Genomic DNA, 18,044 nt, shown 5'->3' with positions numbered 1-18,044 from the left:
ACACTTGAGTGGTGGTGGTGCATGTCTCGGGTGTTCAAAATTGCATTGCTGATGCCCTTTCTCTTTTGCAGTGGAAGTGGTTTAAGCAGCTGGTGCTGGAGGCAGACGAAGTGGATATGTCGTGCCCAAGTATTGTTCTGCATGACGATATTGGGAAAGCTGGTGTGACATGTTGGGTGTGACCGGAGAGAATTTTGATGTACCCTCACTGTTGTTTCTGGGTCATTGCAAGGATGAGGGTTGGTCTGTGGCAAAACTGAATAGGTGTGTTGCCGGCTTTGCGTTCAGTTTCATGTTGCACGGGTTACCAGATGCCACAAAATCATTTTTAGTAGCACAAGCCTTGAAGGAATGGCATCGTTCACGTTCAGAAAGGGATCACTGAAGGCCGGTCTGCTTTTATCTGCTGCAGGGGTTGTGGGATCAGTTGGTGGGGTTTTGCCATTCAATGTTTGAGGTCCATTTGTTCTGCCTAGCATTTTCGTTGGCTTTATTCAGAGCTCTTCAGCTCGGGTAGTTGGTCAGCACTAGTACTAGGCGGCCGGGAGGCTTGTTTGGGGAGGATGTGGATCCTTATGTGTGTAGTACCCCGGAGAGTGGCACTACCATTCTTACACCTATCTACTGTCTCTAATGGCTAGCAAAGAATGTCATCTGTTAATTCCAGGTCCTCTGATACTGTGCCTTAACAATATTGTTATGCAACTGTTATTACATATATGTGCCTGGTTGTCCAGCAGGTGGCAGTGTATCTGGCAGAGAGTACCTTTAGATAAAATGGAACTTACCATTGTGCCTCAGAAGGTGGGGAGAGGGGCTCATTCTGTGGAGCAGATCAACAAAGCCAGAATTAAGGTGAATCGGGCTGTGGGCGGTTATTGGCCCAGAATGGAGCTGTGGCAGTGTGGCATTGGGAGTTGGAACAAGGGGTGGGTGAGTTTTGGAGGGGTGATGGAGTGCATTTGAATGCGGTTGGTATAGATTTGGGGTGTTTGGTGTTAAGGGGGGCCTTGAGACAGTATTGGCCATGTTGAGGGACATGCAAGCTTAAGGTTTCAAGCCTGAGTATTGATAGGAGGTTCTCAAAGTTGCCAGATTGTGGAGTAGGGATGGGCCCCATGGTTGGAGCTGGACTCTCTTGGTTGGTGGTTTGTGGTGGATTTAAGGGGTCCAACAGTTGGTGTCTCTGAAATGGTGATCAGTAGCTGGAGGCAAGATGGAGTTCCCCGGATGGGAATAAAATATTTTAGGCTTCGAGGACCTTCCTTGTCATTAGGAAATTATATGTGAAGTTGTTTCATATTCATCTGAGTTAATACAAAAGGCTGCTGTAGGAGATTGACACAATGGTTGGATTTTAGAGTCATCATTTGGGGTAATGTTACATCTGGGGCGGGTAACTGGTGTGCTGGTAACCAATACCAGCGTCATGGTAAGAGTGAACGACCAGGCACTGAATTGTAGGCAAAAAGTGCAGCATCTACAGTAAGTTCTCTGTGTAAAGCTGACTTACTCAACTTCCCTTATACTCCAGTCACATCCAGTGCTGCAGCCACAGTTCTGCTATTACATCATGTGTTTTACTCCAGTTACATCCAGAGCTGCAGTCATCATATATTTAAATGTGAATATCATTTTATATACAGACCTATGAAAAAACTATACAATACACAATATTGATAAAAAGTTATACTTTATTAAATGACAATTAACTAAATAATATTAAAAGATAGCATCAACCATACACAAAATAGACTTTCACCCATAAGGCATAGGTCATAAGTAATACATAATCCTATTGAAACATGATATACTAGTTAACGCCCAATATGAGGTGTTAACTAGTGTATCATGTTTCAATAGGATTATGTATTTCCTATGATCAGTTTTTATGGGGGGGGGGTCTATTTTGTGTATGAATGATGCTACAGTGTTTTTATTTAATTGTGATTCAATAAAGTGCTTATGGTATATCTTTTCACAATATTGTGTATCATAAATAGTCGTTTTTTCATAGGTGTATTTGCTCATAGCTTTTCTGTATGTGGCTAATTACTATTTGTAGCCCCTATTTTGCTTGTTTGCATTTAGTATATAGTCTATTTATAGGAAGAGTCACTCTGTAAATGCATAACATTACTTAAAGGGGTTGTGCAGCCTGTTTATGTTGATGACCCATCCTCAGGATAGGTTGACACCCGACACCCCCGCTGAACACCTGTTTGAAGAGGAGGTGGCGCACCATGCGAGCACTACTTCCTCTTCATTACACTGCCCATCGTCTCTGAAGAGCAGTGTAATCACAAGTACTCGCTCCATTCGCTTGAACAATATCTGATCAGATCCCCGCCAATCAGATATTGATGAATTATCCTGAGGATAGGTCATTAATATAAACAAGCTGCACAATCCCTTTAGGTTTTAGTGATCCTGAGAAACAGCTGCAACTCTGCAGATTCAGAGATGAAATTTCCTAGCACATCCTGCTTGTTCAGGGTCTGCAGAGAGCTTGCTCTTGCGATTTGCATTCTGAGAGATATCATATTCATGGCAGAAGCTGTACACTCACTAGCGAGTGCAACTCTGGAGTGTAGGATAAGTATAAGATAAGTAATGTATGTACACAGTGACTGCATCATCAGAATAGTGTGTGCAGCTCTGCACTATAATGTCAATCAGTATGAAATAAGTAATATAATGCATGTACACAGTGAGTCTAGCAACAGAATAGCGAGTGCAGCTCTGGAGTTAGGTGTTACATAGGACTGCAGGTGACATCTACTACATTATCTGTACTCAGAGAGTTATCACTGTGTTATCTGAGGTGTTACATAGGACTGCAGGTAACATCTACTACATTATCTGTACTCAGAGAGTTATCACTGTGTTATCTGAGGTGTTACATAGGACTGCAGGTGAATCTACTACATTATCTGTACACAGACAGTTGTCACTGTTATCTGTGGTGTTATATAGGACTGCTAGTGATCTATTACAGTATCTGTTAAAAGCGAAATGCCCGGGGTAGGGGAGGATGGGAGCAATTTTTGGCTTGCCCCGGGTGCTGGCAACCCACGCTACGCCACTGCTGGAGTATAATAGAGACTAGAATGCAGGATAAGTAATGTATGTACATAGTGACTACACTAACAGAATAGTGAGTGCAGCTCTGGAGTATAATACAGGATGTAAATCATGTGAAAAGGTTTTCCAAGATTCTGATATTGATGACTTAAACTCAGGTATTGTATATAGTTTATTGTCACTTCTACCAAAGATTGCTAAAAAACCAACAAGGGGTCAACATACCCTAAATTGGATATAGCAAGTTGTATGCTGCGTAGTTTGTAATTAGATCCTTTCACTGAGGTCTCTTGCATACAACCGTATGGCTTTTTCAGTATTTTGCGGTCCGCAAAAAACAGATCCGCAAAAAATACAGATGACGTCCGTGCGCATTCCGTTTTTAGCAGAACAGAACAGCTGGCCCCTGATAGAACAGTACTATTCTTGTCCGTTATGCGGACAATAATAGGACATTTTCTGTCTTTGAATGGAACGGAAAAATGGAAATGTGGAAACGGAAGGCATACGGAGTACCTTCTGTTTTTTTGCGGATCCATTGAAATGAATGGTTCTGTATACGGTCCGTATACGGAAGGCAAAAAACGGAATGGAAACGGAAAAAAAAAAACGTTCGTGTGCAAGAGGCCTGACAGAGGTGTGGGTGTTACTTTCTGAAATAGCTAGAATTTTTTTGTTTTGTTTTTGCCTTTCCACATTCATAGCCTTAACAGCAATAACTTTTTGGGATTTCTATAGCAACATAGCTGTATGAGGTCTAGTGTTATTCTATATGGTCCCTGTACATGATATCTGAAACATCAGCTGATTTGTTCTCTGCATAAAAAAACATTTCTGAGACGTAACAGTTTGTGGTTTCTCTAAGTGTTTATTCTTGATCACTCATGACTATACAGAGTATACACAGTATACAGATTTTTACAGCCGCAACTTTGGCTTGTCTTCTGCTTTATCAAAAATATAGTAAAATAAATGTACAAAAACAAACGTAAAACACAACAGAGATCTCCAATTTGGGAATAATTAGCCTTGCTCCTTTACAACATCATTATATTTTAAGAAGTCCTCACCCGGCAGGACTGGTGGTGAGATCACCAGTGTCATACCACATCTGCCTTACTTAGGCTTGTAAAGAATATGAATAGTTTTGTAAAACCTGGCTCTCTCGACAGTGTAATCACCAGAGAGTCTATAGTCCAGATAATTCACATTTTCTCTACATAAGGGCAGGTTTTGTTATGCTTTTTAAAATCACATTAAAAAAAACACACATCCAAAAAACATATGTGTAATTTTTTAAATAGGTCAAACAGATTTAGTAATGTCTGTACGGCACGAATCTGTTTAAAAAGTAGCGCAAATTGATGTAATTCTGGAGCAACCCGGGTTTTCTCCAATCTTTTTCAACTTGTTCAGATTGGGGGGGGGGGGGGATTAGATAGAGTTGTGGGACTTTATTGTAAGGGAGAGAGTGACCTAATATGCAACTTTTGCGCCAAAATTGGGCCCCATTAAATTCTCTTTTATAGTAAGCCAACCAATACTTGGCAGAGAATCAGACAAAAATGTCTATTCCTACACCACATTTATCATCCAATAGAGCCATTGTGATAAATATGGTGCAGCTCTAGGCAGTCTAAGTTTACGCCATCCACAGGCTTAGGCCGGGTTCACATCACCGTTTTGTTTTCTGTTCTTCTGATCTGTCAGAAGAACAGAAAAAAAAAAAAAAAATGGATCCTGAATTTTAAGAATCCGTTATGTTCAGTTATGTACAATTTTCATCCATTTTTGCTACTTCTGCCTGAGATCTGTTATTTTAGACGGAAAAAAGTCCTAAACAAAGTATTTTTTCCCTAGCTAGACAATTACCACATAGCATAGGCAATTACTACATTGGGTTGACACGTATCACCTGTAACAAAAAAAAACAAAAAAAAAAACTGTAATAATGCATGCTGTTTTTTGCAGTGTGTTTTTTTATGCATTTTGTAAAAAGCAACACAACACCAGATAATCACAAGCACCTCTATATTGCCTCTATATTCTGCAATGACCAGATAATCACCAGCCTCTCTATTACAGAATTACATTTTGCTGCATAGATATTTCTAATGTTTTAGAATTATTCGAGTAATTTTTTTTTATAAACACATGAAATGCAATGCCTCTTTCTATAGATTGCTACTGACGAAGATCTTGGCCGGCAACTGGTAATTGGGCTTTGTATGGCTGCCGGGTATCTATGGACAACCCAGTCTTAGCACCTGTTAGAAAACCAATATCTAAAAAAGTGAAATCATTTGACAAATCGCAGTCCTTGTAATCTCAATGAGTGAAACGTGTTGGATGGTAAGGGCTCATTGCTGCAGAATACGAATGACAAGGCTGTAAATCTATTTTAGGGCAGGAATTACTGATATCGATATCTCAAGCCCCCCCTCCCCATCATCCCAATATCTAAAGCCATTCCCTCTCTCCATCATCCATATATCTAATGCCCTTCTCTCTCTCCATCATCCAGATATCTAAAGCCTTCCCCTCTCTCCATCATACTGATATCTAAAGCTCTTCCCTCTCTCCATAATCTCGATATCTAAAGCCCTTTCCCCTCATCATCCCAATATTTAAAGCCCTTCCCCCTATACACCATCCCGATATCGAGAGCCCTTCCATCTCTCCATCATGTCGTACAGGTGATACATAGAGGTAGATTTAACTGTTGGTTTTGCTAACCCCGTACTTGCCCTGTTGCGTACAATCACTGACGTGGACCCGGAGTCATAAAGCACAATGTCACTCACGTGTAATAGTCTTGTGCAAATTTAGTCCATGTGCGAATATCTCAGAGTGACAGGAGGGCCCGTCATCTCTTTGTTTCCATCATTGTGTTGCATGTCACTAATTCTAAGGACCATTCCCTTCCCCATATCCTCTTGTATGAAAACCATTAACGTTTTCACCATGTATAACCCAACATCCAATGGGCAAATATTATTGTAAATAGCTGCACTGGGCCTGACCCATCTACATGACTCCTTCATATAACAGAGGACACTACTGTGACAGTCACGTCTCTAAGAGATTATTCATCCAGCTCTGCTGCTCTTACACACAAGGAAGACCAAAAATAAAAATCAAGCGTCTTGTGCTGTTTATTCAATCACAGCCCCTGGTCCTGTGACAAGTACGTGGCTTTTTCACCCTAGTGCAGAGAAATAGCCATGTTCCCCATCCCTTGTTGCAGTGCTATAGGACAGGAGAGCGCCACAAAGGATCAAATCAGCCATGATGGCCGTGCCTGAGGAACAGACCCGTGAGGTCTTCAAATGCATTGAGAGTGGAAAAAAAGATTATTCTCCCAGATGCCAAAGAATTTTTGAAGGGTGTAACCCACAGAGATGGAAGGATGGACCTCTTGTTCAATGAGCCCAATAGCAGATACATTGGCTGGATCATCTCAAGAGTATGCCACCTCTCCAAGCCTTTGGTCAGATTCTAGATCTCCTCATACTGAGTGTTATAACATAGAGACGTGACTGATCACACAGTGACGAAACTTCTTCACAAACTCATCCACTGACTCCACAATAAGAGCTGAAAGGTGGAAGCCAACTGTGGTGAGAATCACACACACATTGTAGAATTATCCAGAAACACAATAAAAGCTAATAAAAGTGCAAAGCATTAACCTTCAAATGTCCACAATATTCCCCAGTCATCATAACAATGCAAAATTAGTCCCTTTGGTCATGAAATGTGGTTCACCGCTACCTGGGGCCTGAGCTTAGCACATGCTCCAAGATTCTCTGCTGAGCAGAGCTCTACATTTCTCAGAGTTGCCTGTTCTTTGATCACTAACATGGGCGCAGGACACAAAAGTCTAGTTCCTGAGGTTTTCGTTTCAATGTGCAGTGCTCTCTTGGTAAGGTTACTCCACCTCCAGCACTGCACCGCAATTGCCGTCTTTTAAATCCCCGGCCGCAGGTCTTTGAGCACACTGTCCACTCGCCAGTCTCCCATATTGGACAAGGGTCACCACAGGTCCTTATTTCAGGTGGGCGGAGAGATGCTGGGCAATCTGATGCCAGCTGTTCCCAAGGGTCACGACATTCTACTATTCGAGTTTGCTGGCCATCACCACAAGAGACTGAGCATGACCCCCAACTACCTGCTGTCCAGTGAGACTGGGGTCTGGGTCGGGGAGGCGGAGGTGCAAGAGCGGTGAGACTATTGCTTATTATTTGCACAGTTTTGCTGTCTTTCTTTTCCCTTGGGATAAAGAATGAGTACCTCAGTCGTGGAGGTGTCATCTTCCCAACACATAAAACCTCTATAGTCAGCGGTTCGTGAATCACACCAACAGCTTGTAAGCCTTCCACTGCAGTGCCGGTACCCGTGTACTTCAAAAGGCTCCCACGTATCAAAATGTCCCTCTCTACTGCAGACACTATGTAATTCCCATTCAGCAGGTAACGACCTTGTCCATTTTTCACTGCAAGGTAATTATCATCATTGATAAGTCCTTTATAGCCACGCTGTCTCACATCCAAATTACTGGCACCGGCAGGAACTGTGACCACAAAATTATAGCCATGTCTACAGAGAAAAGAAAATATGTGCATTACTGAGGACAAGCCCATACTGTAAAATACATAAAACAGGAAAAAAAGGAAGTGAAACAATCTGCAGCCATGGGTGACAGGAAAATAACAACAAATAGATCCCTGACCAAACCAAAAGGAGAGATGACTCGGAGACACATCACAGAACCATTCAATATGGGGTCATTTACTATCTGTGCAACTCCAGTTTTTTTTGTCGCATGGGCATTCTTTGCTCTATGCTCGCCACTTGGAAGTAATGGGGATGCGGTGGGGGCGGGCTGGGGCAGGGACATTTATTAAAATGCTGGTCTTTGCAAATGTTCACCAAGATGTGCCATAACACTATATGACAACTGGTGCACAACCAGTCTCAAGAAGTGGGGAATAGGGGTATCAGCCTCACCAAGTGAGATAGGGAGGGGATTTTGACGCAGCTGAAATCGGGGTTATATCAAGAGGGGTGCCCATTTTGGTTTTCCTATGGTGCCCTCCACCCACAGTGCACAACCTTGAGAAACACTGTGCAGGAGGTGTCAGCTGTTTGGAGATTGAGATTAGGATCTTCATCTTTGTGTAGGACTCTAGATACTTACATGGGTTTAGTAAAAAGGCCAGAGATCTTTTTGCAGCTCTTATTGTCCCCACCACATACTCTGCATTTGTCATATTTCTTCTTTGACCCCAGTTGGCCATCACATCCTGCTTTGATGCACTTGCCTTGCACACAGACAGAGGTGGAGTCAGGGGCACATGGGGTCCCATCGACGACCTGTGTGGTGGATGAATCACAATGTCACACTGGGTTGAGGTTATAAACTCATTCAAGGTCCTAATGTGGTTACTTTGTAGCTGCCAGCATAGCATACCATGAGACTGAGGAAAATAAATGATCCAGCTACAGAGGTTGCCAAAAATATGCTAAATATTTATGTATAATACGGTACATTGAGAGAAGAGAGGACACAGGAACAACGTGCTAATATGACGGAATGTTCTCTCGGCACAGTCTTATCCTCCCCTGTACCAGGTGGTGGAACTGAACTGGTCTGCTATAAGACTAGAGCTTGGGATGGAGTATATAGGGCTATAGTGTATAGCGATACAGCATATAAGGATTGTGTTTCCTGGATCTATCACTGGGTAGCAGAGAGCAACTGGCACTGTTATCTTGCAGAACTGGGTCTTGGGTTTGCACCTGACCAGGACAAGATGGCATGGGGTCTGAACAGAAAGAACATAGAACCTGTGGACCCTGGTGCATGTTATGTTATGTGCCTGAGATAAGGATATTAGGTTGTGATCTCCTGGGACAGGAATGAATATGCCTGTCTTTGTATAGGCCCACTCAGTCGAAAGCCTCGAGAGCTTTCTGTGCCACCTTTATATCCCCGACATTCCAGAGTCTGTGGGGTTTCATGGGGCTTCTGACTGCACTTTGAGGGACATTTCATACGTGCAGTAGGGACTATTTCATCAGTATTAGGAATGGATTTATAACTATAAAAGGAAAAATATACAGTACAGACAAAAAGTTTGGACACATCTTCTCATTCAAAGAGTTTTCTTTATTTTCATGACTATGAAGGCATCAAAACTCTGAATTAACACATGAGGAATTATATACATAACAAACAAGTGTGAAACAACTGAAAATATGTCATATTCTAGGTTCTTCAAAGTAGCCACCTTTTGCTTTGATTACTGCTTTGCACACTCTTGGCATTCTCTTGATGAGCTTCAAGAGGTAGTCCCCTGAAATGGTCTTCCAACAGTCTTGAAGGAGTTCCCAGAGATGCTTAGCACTTGTTGGCCCTTTTGCCTTCACTCTGCGGTCCAGCTCACCCCAAACCATCTCGATTGGGTTCAGGTCCGGTGACTGTGGAGGCCAGGTCATCTGGGCGCAGCACCCCATCACTCTCCTTCATGGTCAAATAGCCCTTACTTTCAAAGTTTTCCCAATTTTTCGGATGACTGACTGACCTTCATTTCTTAAAGTAATGATGGCCACTCGTTTTTCTTTACTTAGCTGCTTTTTTTCTTGCCATAATACAAATTCTAAAAGTCTATTCAGTAGGACTATCAGCTGTGTATCCACCTGACTTCTCCTCAACGCAACTGATGGTCCCAACCCCATTTATAAGGCAAGAAATCCCACTCATTAAACCTGACAGGGCACACCTGTGAAGTGAAAACCATTTCAGGGGACTACCTCTTGAAGCTCATCAAGAGAATGCCAAGAGTGTGCAAAGCAGTAATCCAAGCAAAATGTGGCTACTTTGAAGAACCTACAATATGACATATTTTCAGTTGTTTCACACTTGTTTGTTATATATATAATTCCACATGTGTTAATTCATAGTTTTGATGCCTTCAGTGTGAATCTACAATTTTCATAGTCATGAAAATAAAGAAAACTCTTTGAATTAGAAGGTGTGTCCAAACTTTTGGTCTGTACTGTATAAAGCTCCGACTGAATATCTCCAAGAATTAAGTGAAATTGAAAGAAGAAAATACTTTGTGCCTCCCCAGAAATTAGGGAAAAGACCCTACAATCAGGAATTCACTTTCTCACTGCTGTATGGACACTGCACTAATTCCCAGAGTACTCAGTGCTGTACAGGGTTCACCCACAGCTGCACTAACCTTAGGTGCAAGCACATAGAAGTAGCCGGTGCCATTGGCTCTGCAGATAAGCTTGCATTTATCCCTCGGTGACACGCCAGAGTATTTGGGGACCCATCCGACCGTGGACATCAGACGATTTGTGCTTTGATTAAAGCCATTGAAAGCCTCACACTGCTCCTCACGGAAGCTTTTACCTGCGACATAGAACATAATCATGCTTCCATTCAATCGCATATCACACAGGGCTGGCAGAGGAGGCAAACATATCAGCTAAAATAATATACACAGTGCTGTATACCAGTGGGATCTCTCACCAGTATTGGGGCAGAGATGCATGCAATATACTGTACACACTGCTGTACACCAGTGTGATCTCTCACCAGCAGTGGGACAGACATAAAGTACATGCAATATACACAGTGCTGTACACCAGCATACCTCACAGCCGGTCCTGGATCTGATGGGACAGTCCCGGAATTCGTGGTTGTCCTACAGTCCTGGAACGGCTGGAGTATGTCCCGCTCTCAGCTGTCTCTAAATCCATAGGAAGCCGACAGTTGCCCATTCAGCTCAGCTGCCAGAAACTCCACACTGTTGGGCCTGAGTAGGAGGAGAGGTTCTGGCATGGGCGTCCGCAGGGGAAGGCAAGTAGCCCCCCCCAGGGGCCCTGAAATCTGTGAACTGAGAGTTCTGCCTCTGGCTCTGGCAGCTACTGCACTGCGCAGCGCCGCAGAGTGAGTAGCGGTATCTATCAGGAGCATGCACGCGCTCTGATGAATCACCAGGGCCGGGCGCGCACGGCAGTACGAAGCTCCGCCCACCTTCGGGGCGGGAAAGACATTGCGGAGCCGCCCGCAGTGTGCCGGCCGCTTCAGGACTCCAGCAACCATAGGCAGCATGAATGAATGAGCAAGAGCAACACTAACACAGTGAGTGACAGTCAGTGTCACAGACCAGTCAGTGTGACAGTACTCCCTGAGTGTTAGGTGTGGGGTGACCAGGCGGTATATGAAGGGGCAATACTGCCTGGTATTATATGGACAGCAGATATGGCATCCTCTGGGCAGTACTGTCTATGGTCAATTTATCCTTCACAAGCACCCTGACTGCCACCTGCTTGGCTATCAGTGAGTGACAGTCAGTCAGTGTCACAGTGTGACTACGGAGTCACTCCCTGACCCTGAGTGTTAGGTGTGGGGTGAGTCACTGATAGCCAAGCAGCAGGCAGTGAAGTGCCATGAGAGCCAGGCCAAGCAGGTGGCAGTCAGGGTGCTGGTGAAGGATGACCCTATAGACAGTACTGCCAAGAGGATGCCATCTCTGCTGTCCATATACCAGGCAGTATTGCCCCTGCAGTTTCTACATTTTTTATTCGGTTATAGTGCCTTGATCCTGGGTGTATGACTAATGTGGTGCATTGAATAATGTTTACATTAAAGGCGCACTATAATCACCAGGTCCAGTACAACTACAGCTTATTATATTAGTTCTGGTGAGTATAATCAGCCCCTTCAAGCTTTTTGCAGTAAACCCTATGTTTTCAGAGAAAATCCAATGTTTACATTACTGCCTAGGAATACATCCACGGACCACTCCTCATATGGCAGCTAGAGGTACTTCCTAGGGCAGTGCTGCCCACTGGGACTGCAGACAGGAATAAAAGTACCATTTTATTATATATGAGGGGGCAAGGAGGCAGAGGGGAGGCAGAGGGAGCTATAGAACCAGGGATACAACTTTGTATTCCTGGCACTTATAATATACATTTAAGCTTTTCCACCACGTTGCACAGCTCATGCGTTATTATACTTTGTTACTTCATTACATTCTCAGAAACAAGCAGAGCATGGATGTCAATAAAATGATGCCCCCCCCCCCCTGGAAAAATTTCTGCGGACGCCCATGGGTGCAGGCCCGGGAATCAGCACCTCCTATACAGCCCAGCAGCACAATGTGTAACAGTATCCAGCTGGGGAGTGGAGGGTGAGCTGTGATGATAATCAGTGGAACTAGGTGAGTATTTACAGGGGGCACATTTCTGGCCATAAATACTGTGAAGTTAATACATATTTGAGCATAACTACTATGAAGCGGGCACATACCTAGGCATCGCTACGGTGAATGGGGCACATACCTGGGCATAACTGCAGTGAAGGGGGCACATTCCTTGGCATAACTACTGTGAAGGGGGCACATACCTGGCCATAATTAAATTGAAGAGGGCACATATCTGGGCATAACTACTGTGAAGGGGCACATCTGGGCTTAACTACAGTAAGGGGGTACATGTGGGCATAACTACTGTTAAGGAGACACGTGAGCATAACTACAGTGAAGGGGGGAAATCTGTGCATTAATACTGTGAAGGGGCACATGTGGGCATAACTATTGTGAAGGGTGTACATGTGGGCATAACTACTGTAAGGGGGCACAATGTGGGCATTGCTTCTGTGAAGGGCACTAAGTGGGCATAACTACTGTAAAGGGGGAAAATGTGGGAATTATTACTGTGAAGGGGCACAATGTGGGCATTGCTACTGTGAGGGGCACAGTGTGGGAATTACTAGAGGTGTAGCTTAGTATGAATAAATTTGCTTGCCGTGGCACGCATAGTGTGCAGCACATATTGTCCCTCTTTGTGCTTTTTGGGAGTTTGGGAGGTATGCATCAGTGTGATCTCTCACCAGTAGTGGGAGAGACATGCATGTAATATACACGGCGCTGTATACCATTGTAATTACTCACCAGTGTCTGGGCAGGGGTTGAGAGAACACGATCTGTATTTCACTCGTAGACCCTCACAATAGGCTCCTCCATGGGACGGCTCTGGATTGTTACACTCTCGTTTGGCAAGCTGCACCCCCCCACCACAGGTCCTGGAGCACTGTCCATAAGGGCTCCACTTGCCCCATGATCCATCCACCTTGGAAAAGATAAAGAAAACCAAGGAAACAATGAACTAAAGAAATTGATATTTTTGTTGCACTACATAATATTACATCTGTATGCGATGCACACATAACTATATCTATCTACACACTATCAGCACAGTACTGTATGTATTTAGCATATACAAGCGTTGTGCAATGTGTCATATATCCTACCAGTGTCATCCCAGTGTAATGCTATATGAGGTGTATACTACCAGGCAGCACAATTCTATAGTGGCATATAAGGTATATGCTTCCAGGTTTATACTATATGATGTATATATTACCAGCACCATGCTACATGTAGTTTATACAAGCAGTGCCCTGCTACATGTAGTACATACTTTCATTGCCATGCTTTTATATATTACCAATAGTGATGAGCGGCAGGGGCAATATTCAAATTCGCGATATTTCGCGAATATTTGGGCGAATATTCGCCATATATTCGAGAATTCGCGAATTCATGATCTCTAAGCATTATTTTCTTGATTGCGAAAATTCGCATAAAAATTCGCATGAACTGGTATTTTTTAAAAGAATAGAATATTCGCGATTACGAATATATTTTGCGATATTCTAAATATTCGCAAATTCTCGAAGTGCCAATATTCGCGATTGAAATTCACAATTCGAATATTCGTGATCAACACTAATTACCAAGAGCATGTTTTATGTTGTATATACTAACAGCACCATGCTGGTATGTACTAACAACATTATGCTGTGTTGCAGGAAATACAATGCATTCACTTTTTTCACATTTTGTTATGTTGTGGCCTTGTGCTAAAATAAAAATAAAATAATCAAGTCCCCCCCTTCTCCCCCTTCCCAAATCAATCTGCATTCATTGCAGTCCTGATTGTTCCAAACTTCTTCCATTTAAGAATTATGAAGGCCTCTGTACTCTTGGGAACTTTCAGCGCAGCAGAAATGTTTTTGTACCCCTCTCCAGATCTGTGCCTCCACAAAATTATGTATCTGAGCTCTACAGGCAGTCTTTTCCACCTTGTGTCTTGGTTTTTGCTCGGATATGCATTGTAAGCTGTGAAACCTTGTATAGAGAGGACTGTGTCTTTCCAAATCATGTCAAATCAACTGAATTTACCACCAGTACCCTCCAACCAAGGTGTAGAAACATCTCAAAGAAGATCAAGAGAAATGGAATGCCCCAGAGCTAAATTTCAAGTGTCATAACAAAGGGTCTGAATATTTAAGTCCATACAAAAAAATTGTTTTTCCTTTGTAAATAAATTTGCAAAAATTTGGTACAAGGAAAGTGAAAGGGACTGAAGACTTTGCGAGTGCATTGAATATCCCTGGGGTATGAGCTGCAAGTTTGTCATCAGGTATGTATGGCACGGTGCCAAGGTACTGAACATGATGATCTGAGATGTGGTAATACCTGTGCTCAGAGTTCTGCCCAGATACAGGACTCTCTGTATGAATTACAAAGCAGCAATGAGATCGCACACAAGCGATGATCATACAAGTGAAAGATATATTCCTCTATTACTTGAAATCTCCAAAGATATGATTTACAAAAAAAAGAATGAATACACTGGCATCCCCATATAAACATTATACCGTCCTAATTTATAATATTACCCTATGAAACATACGCAGCTACAGTATTTCTGATGTGATGGGTGTCAGCTGGGGTATCTGCGCTGTGTGCCTGCTGGAGTGTCTGTGCCTTGTGCCTGCTGGGGGTCTGTACCATGTGCCTGCTGGAGTGTCTGTACCATGTGCCTGCTGAAGGGTCTGTGCCATGTGCCTGCTGGAGGGTCTGTGCCATGTACTTGCTGGAGTGTCTGCACTGTGTACCTGCTGGAGTGTCTGTGCCATCTACCTGCTGGAGTGTCTGTGCCATCTACCTGCTGAAGTGTCTGTGCCTTCTACCTGCTGGAGTGTCTGTGCCTTCTACCTGCTGGAGTGTCTGTGCCTTCTACCTGCTGGAGTGTCTGTGCCTTCTACCTGCTGGAGTGCCTGTGCCTACTACCTGCTGGAGTGTCTGTACCGTCTACCTGCTGGGGTATCTGCACTGTGTGCCTGCTGGAGTGTCTGTGCCATGTACTTGCTGGAGTGTCTGTGCCATGTACTTGCTGGAGTGTCTGCACTGTACTGCTTGCTGTGACTGCTGGAGTCTGTCATGTCTACCTGGGTCTGTGGTGTCACCTGCTGGAGTGTCTGTGCCATCTACCTGCTGGAGTGTCTGTGCCTTCTACCTGCTGGAGTGTCTGTGCCTTCTACCTGCTGGAGTGTCTGTGCCTTCTACCTGCTGGAGTGTCTGTTGTGCCATCTACCTGCTTGAGTGTCTGTTGTGCCATCTACCTGCTTGAGTGTCTGTTGTGCCATCTACCTGCTTGAGTGTCTGTTGTGCCATCTACCTGCTGGAGTGTCTGTACCATCTACCTGCTGGGGTATCTGCACTGTGTGCCTGCTGGAGTGTCTGTGCCATGTACTTGCTGGAGTGTCTGCACTGTGTACCTGCTGGAGTGTCTGTGCCATCTACCTGCTGGAGTGTCTGTGCCATCTACCTGCTGGAGTGTCTGTGCCATCTACCTGCTGGAGTGTCTGTGCCATCTACCTGCTGGAGTGTCTGTGCCATCTATCTGCTTGAGTGTCTGTTGTGCCATCTACCTGCTGGAGTGTCTGTTGTGCCATCTACCTGCTGGAGTGTCTGTGCCTTCTACCTGCTGGAGTGTCTATGCCTTCTACCTGCTGGAGTGTGTGTACCATCTACCTGCTGGGGTATCTGCACTGTGTGCCTGCTGGAGTGTCTGTGCCATGTACTTGCTGGAGTGTCTGTGCCATGTACTTGCTGGAGTGTCTGCACTGTGTACCTGCTGGAGTGTCTGCACTGTGTACCTGCTGGAGTGTCTGTGCCATCTACCTGCTGAGTGTCTGTGCCATCTACCTGCTGGAGTGTCTGTGCCATCAACCTGCTGGAGTGTCTGTGCCATCTATCTGCTGGGGTATCTGCACTGTGTGCCTGCTGAAGTGTCTGTGCCATGTACTTGCTGGAGTGTCTGTGCCATGTACTTGCTGGAGTGTCTGCACTGTGTACCTGCTGGAGTGTCTGCACTGTGTACCTGCTGGAGTGTCTGTGCCATCTACCTGCTGGAGTGTCTGTGCCATCTACCTGCTGGAGTGTCTGTGCCATCTACCTGCTGGGGTATATACACTGTGTGCCTGCTGGAGTGTCTGTGCCATGTACTTAGTGGGGTGTCTGTGCCATGTACTTGCTGGCGTGTCTGCACTGTGTACCTGCTGGAGTGTCTGTGCCATCTACCTGCTGGAGTGTCTGTGCCATCTACCTGCTGGAGTGTCTGTGCCTTCTACCTGCTGGGGTATCTGCACTGTGTGCCTGCTAGAGTGTCTGTGCCATGTACTTGCTGGAGTGTCTGTGCCATGTACTTGCTGGAGTGTCTGCACTGTGTACCTGCTGGAGTGTCTGTGCCATCTACCTGCTGGAGTGTCTGTGCCATCTACCTGCTGGGGTATCTGCGCTGTGTACCTGCTGGAGTGTCTGTGCCATGTACTTGCTGGAGTGTCTGTGCCATGTACTTGCTGGAGTGTCTGCACTGTGTACCTGCTGGAGTGTCTGTGCCATCTACCTGCTGGAGTGTCTGTGCCATCTACCTGCTGGAGTGTCTGTGCCATCTACCTGCTGGAGTGTCTGTGCCATCTACCTGCTGGGGTATCTGCACTGTGTGCCTGCTAGAGTGTCTGTGCCATGTACTTGCTGGAGTGTCTGCACTGTGTACCTGCTGGAGTGTCTGTGCCATCTACCTGCTGGAGTGTCTGTGCCATCTACCTGCTGGAGTGTCTGTGCCATCTACCTGCTGGGGTATATACACTGTGTGCCTGCTGGAGTGTCTGTGCCATGTACTTAGTGGGGTGTCTGTGCCATGTACTTGCTGGCGTGTCTGCACTGTGTACCTGCTGGAGTGTCTGTGCCATGTACTTGCTGGGGTGTCTGTGCCATGTACTTGCTGGGGTGTCTGTGCCATGTACTTGCTGGCGTGTCTGCACTGTGTACCTGCTGGAGTGTCTGTGCCATGTACCTGCTGGAGTGTCTGTGCCTTCTACCTGCTGGGGTATCTGCGCTGCGTGCCTGCTGGGATATCTGAGTGCATATGTATAGTGATTACAGCTCTCATTGGTCCCTCTATATTATACTGTGCATTTTATATAGAACATATGATGGGGTCTCTATACATTGAAGGACACAGGTCACTCTGCTCTGCCCTCTCAGTACATATGCTCAGACTCGCAATGTACAGTATATGCCCCCTCTGGAAGCCCCTGACATGCATGTAATGCAGTACAAGAGGAGTGAGCACGTTTGATGTTATAGATGGGACGATGAGTGTCATGGAAGTTACACAACTCTCATCAGTCATCTTAACGACCCTGTAGGCAAACACTAACAGATGTGAGGCTGCAGAGTCATACATGCCGGTTATATGTGACATTCAGATAAAGCACTCATTCTGCCGGTCACCACATAAAACAAACATTACAAAAGTGTGTGACCGCACAGACCTCCTCCATATCTTACCGAACCTCCTCTATCCCCACTCTCATCATCCCCATCTGTAACTACTTCATCGTTATTAACCGGTTTCAGTAAGGACATGTAGGAAGGTCTGAGATGACATATAAGGGCGCCTTCACACGTGGCACACATTTCTGTGGCTGAAAATCATTTCCATTCTTTATAATGGGGTTGTTTTGGCGGCAAGCACATGGATTTCTGCAAGCCGCATTGAGATGAGTGGAAATGGCAGAA

General features: G+C 44.8%; 1 protein-coding gene across 1 annotated transcript in view; it reads right to left on the bottom strand.

Annotated features, from left to right (window-relative positions):
* Nucleotides 1-4,794: 4,794 nt before the first annotated feature.
* Nucleotides 4,795-18,044, bottom strand: part of ADAMTS15 (ADAM metallopeptidase with thrombospondin type 1 motif 15) — a 60,477-nt gene continuing 47,227 nt past the window's right edge. Inside the window, exons 5-8 of the mRNA XM_040432162.1 lie at nt 13,062-13,239; nt 10,335-10,510; nt 8,285-8,460; nt 4,795-7,683 (exon numbers count right to left, since the gene is read on the bottom strand). Coding sequence (XP_040288096.1) covers nt 6,942-7,683; nt 8,285-8,460; nt 10,335-10,510; nt 13,062-13,239 — 1,272 coding nt within the window. The 3' untranslated portion in view covers nt 4,795-6,941. The remainder of the gene's footprint in view (nt 7,684-8,284; nt 8,461-10,334; nt 10,511-13,061; nt 13,240-18,044) is intronic.

The sequence above is a fragment of the Bufo bufo genome, chromosome 1 (genome assembly GCF_905171765.1).
Source record: "Bufo bufo chromosome 1, aBufBuf1.1, whole genome shotgun sequence".
Taxonomy (NCBI): domain Eukaryota; kingdom Metazoa; phylum Chordata; class Amphibia; order Anura; family Bufonidae; genus Bufo; species Bufo bufo.
The sequence above is the reverse complement of the archived record's forward strand: the minus strand, read 5'-3'. Positions and strand labels throughout refer to the sequence as shown.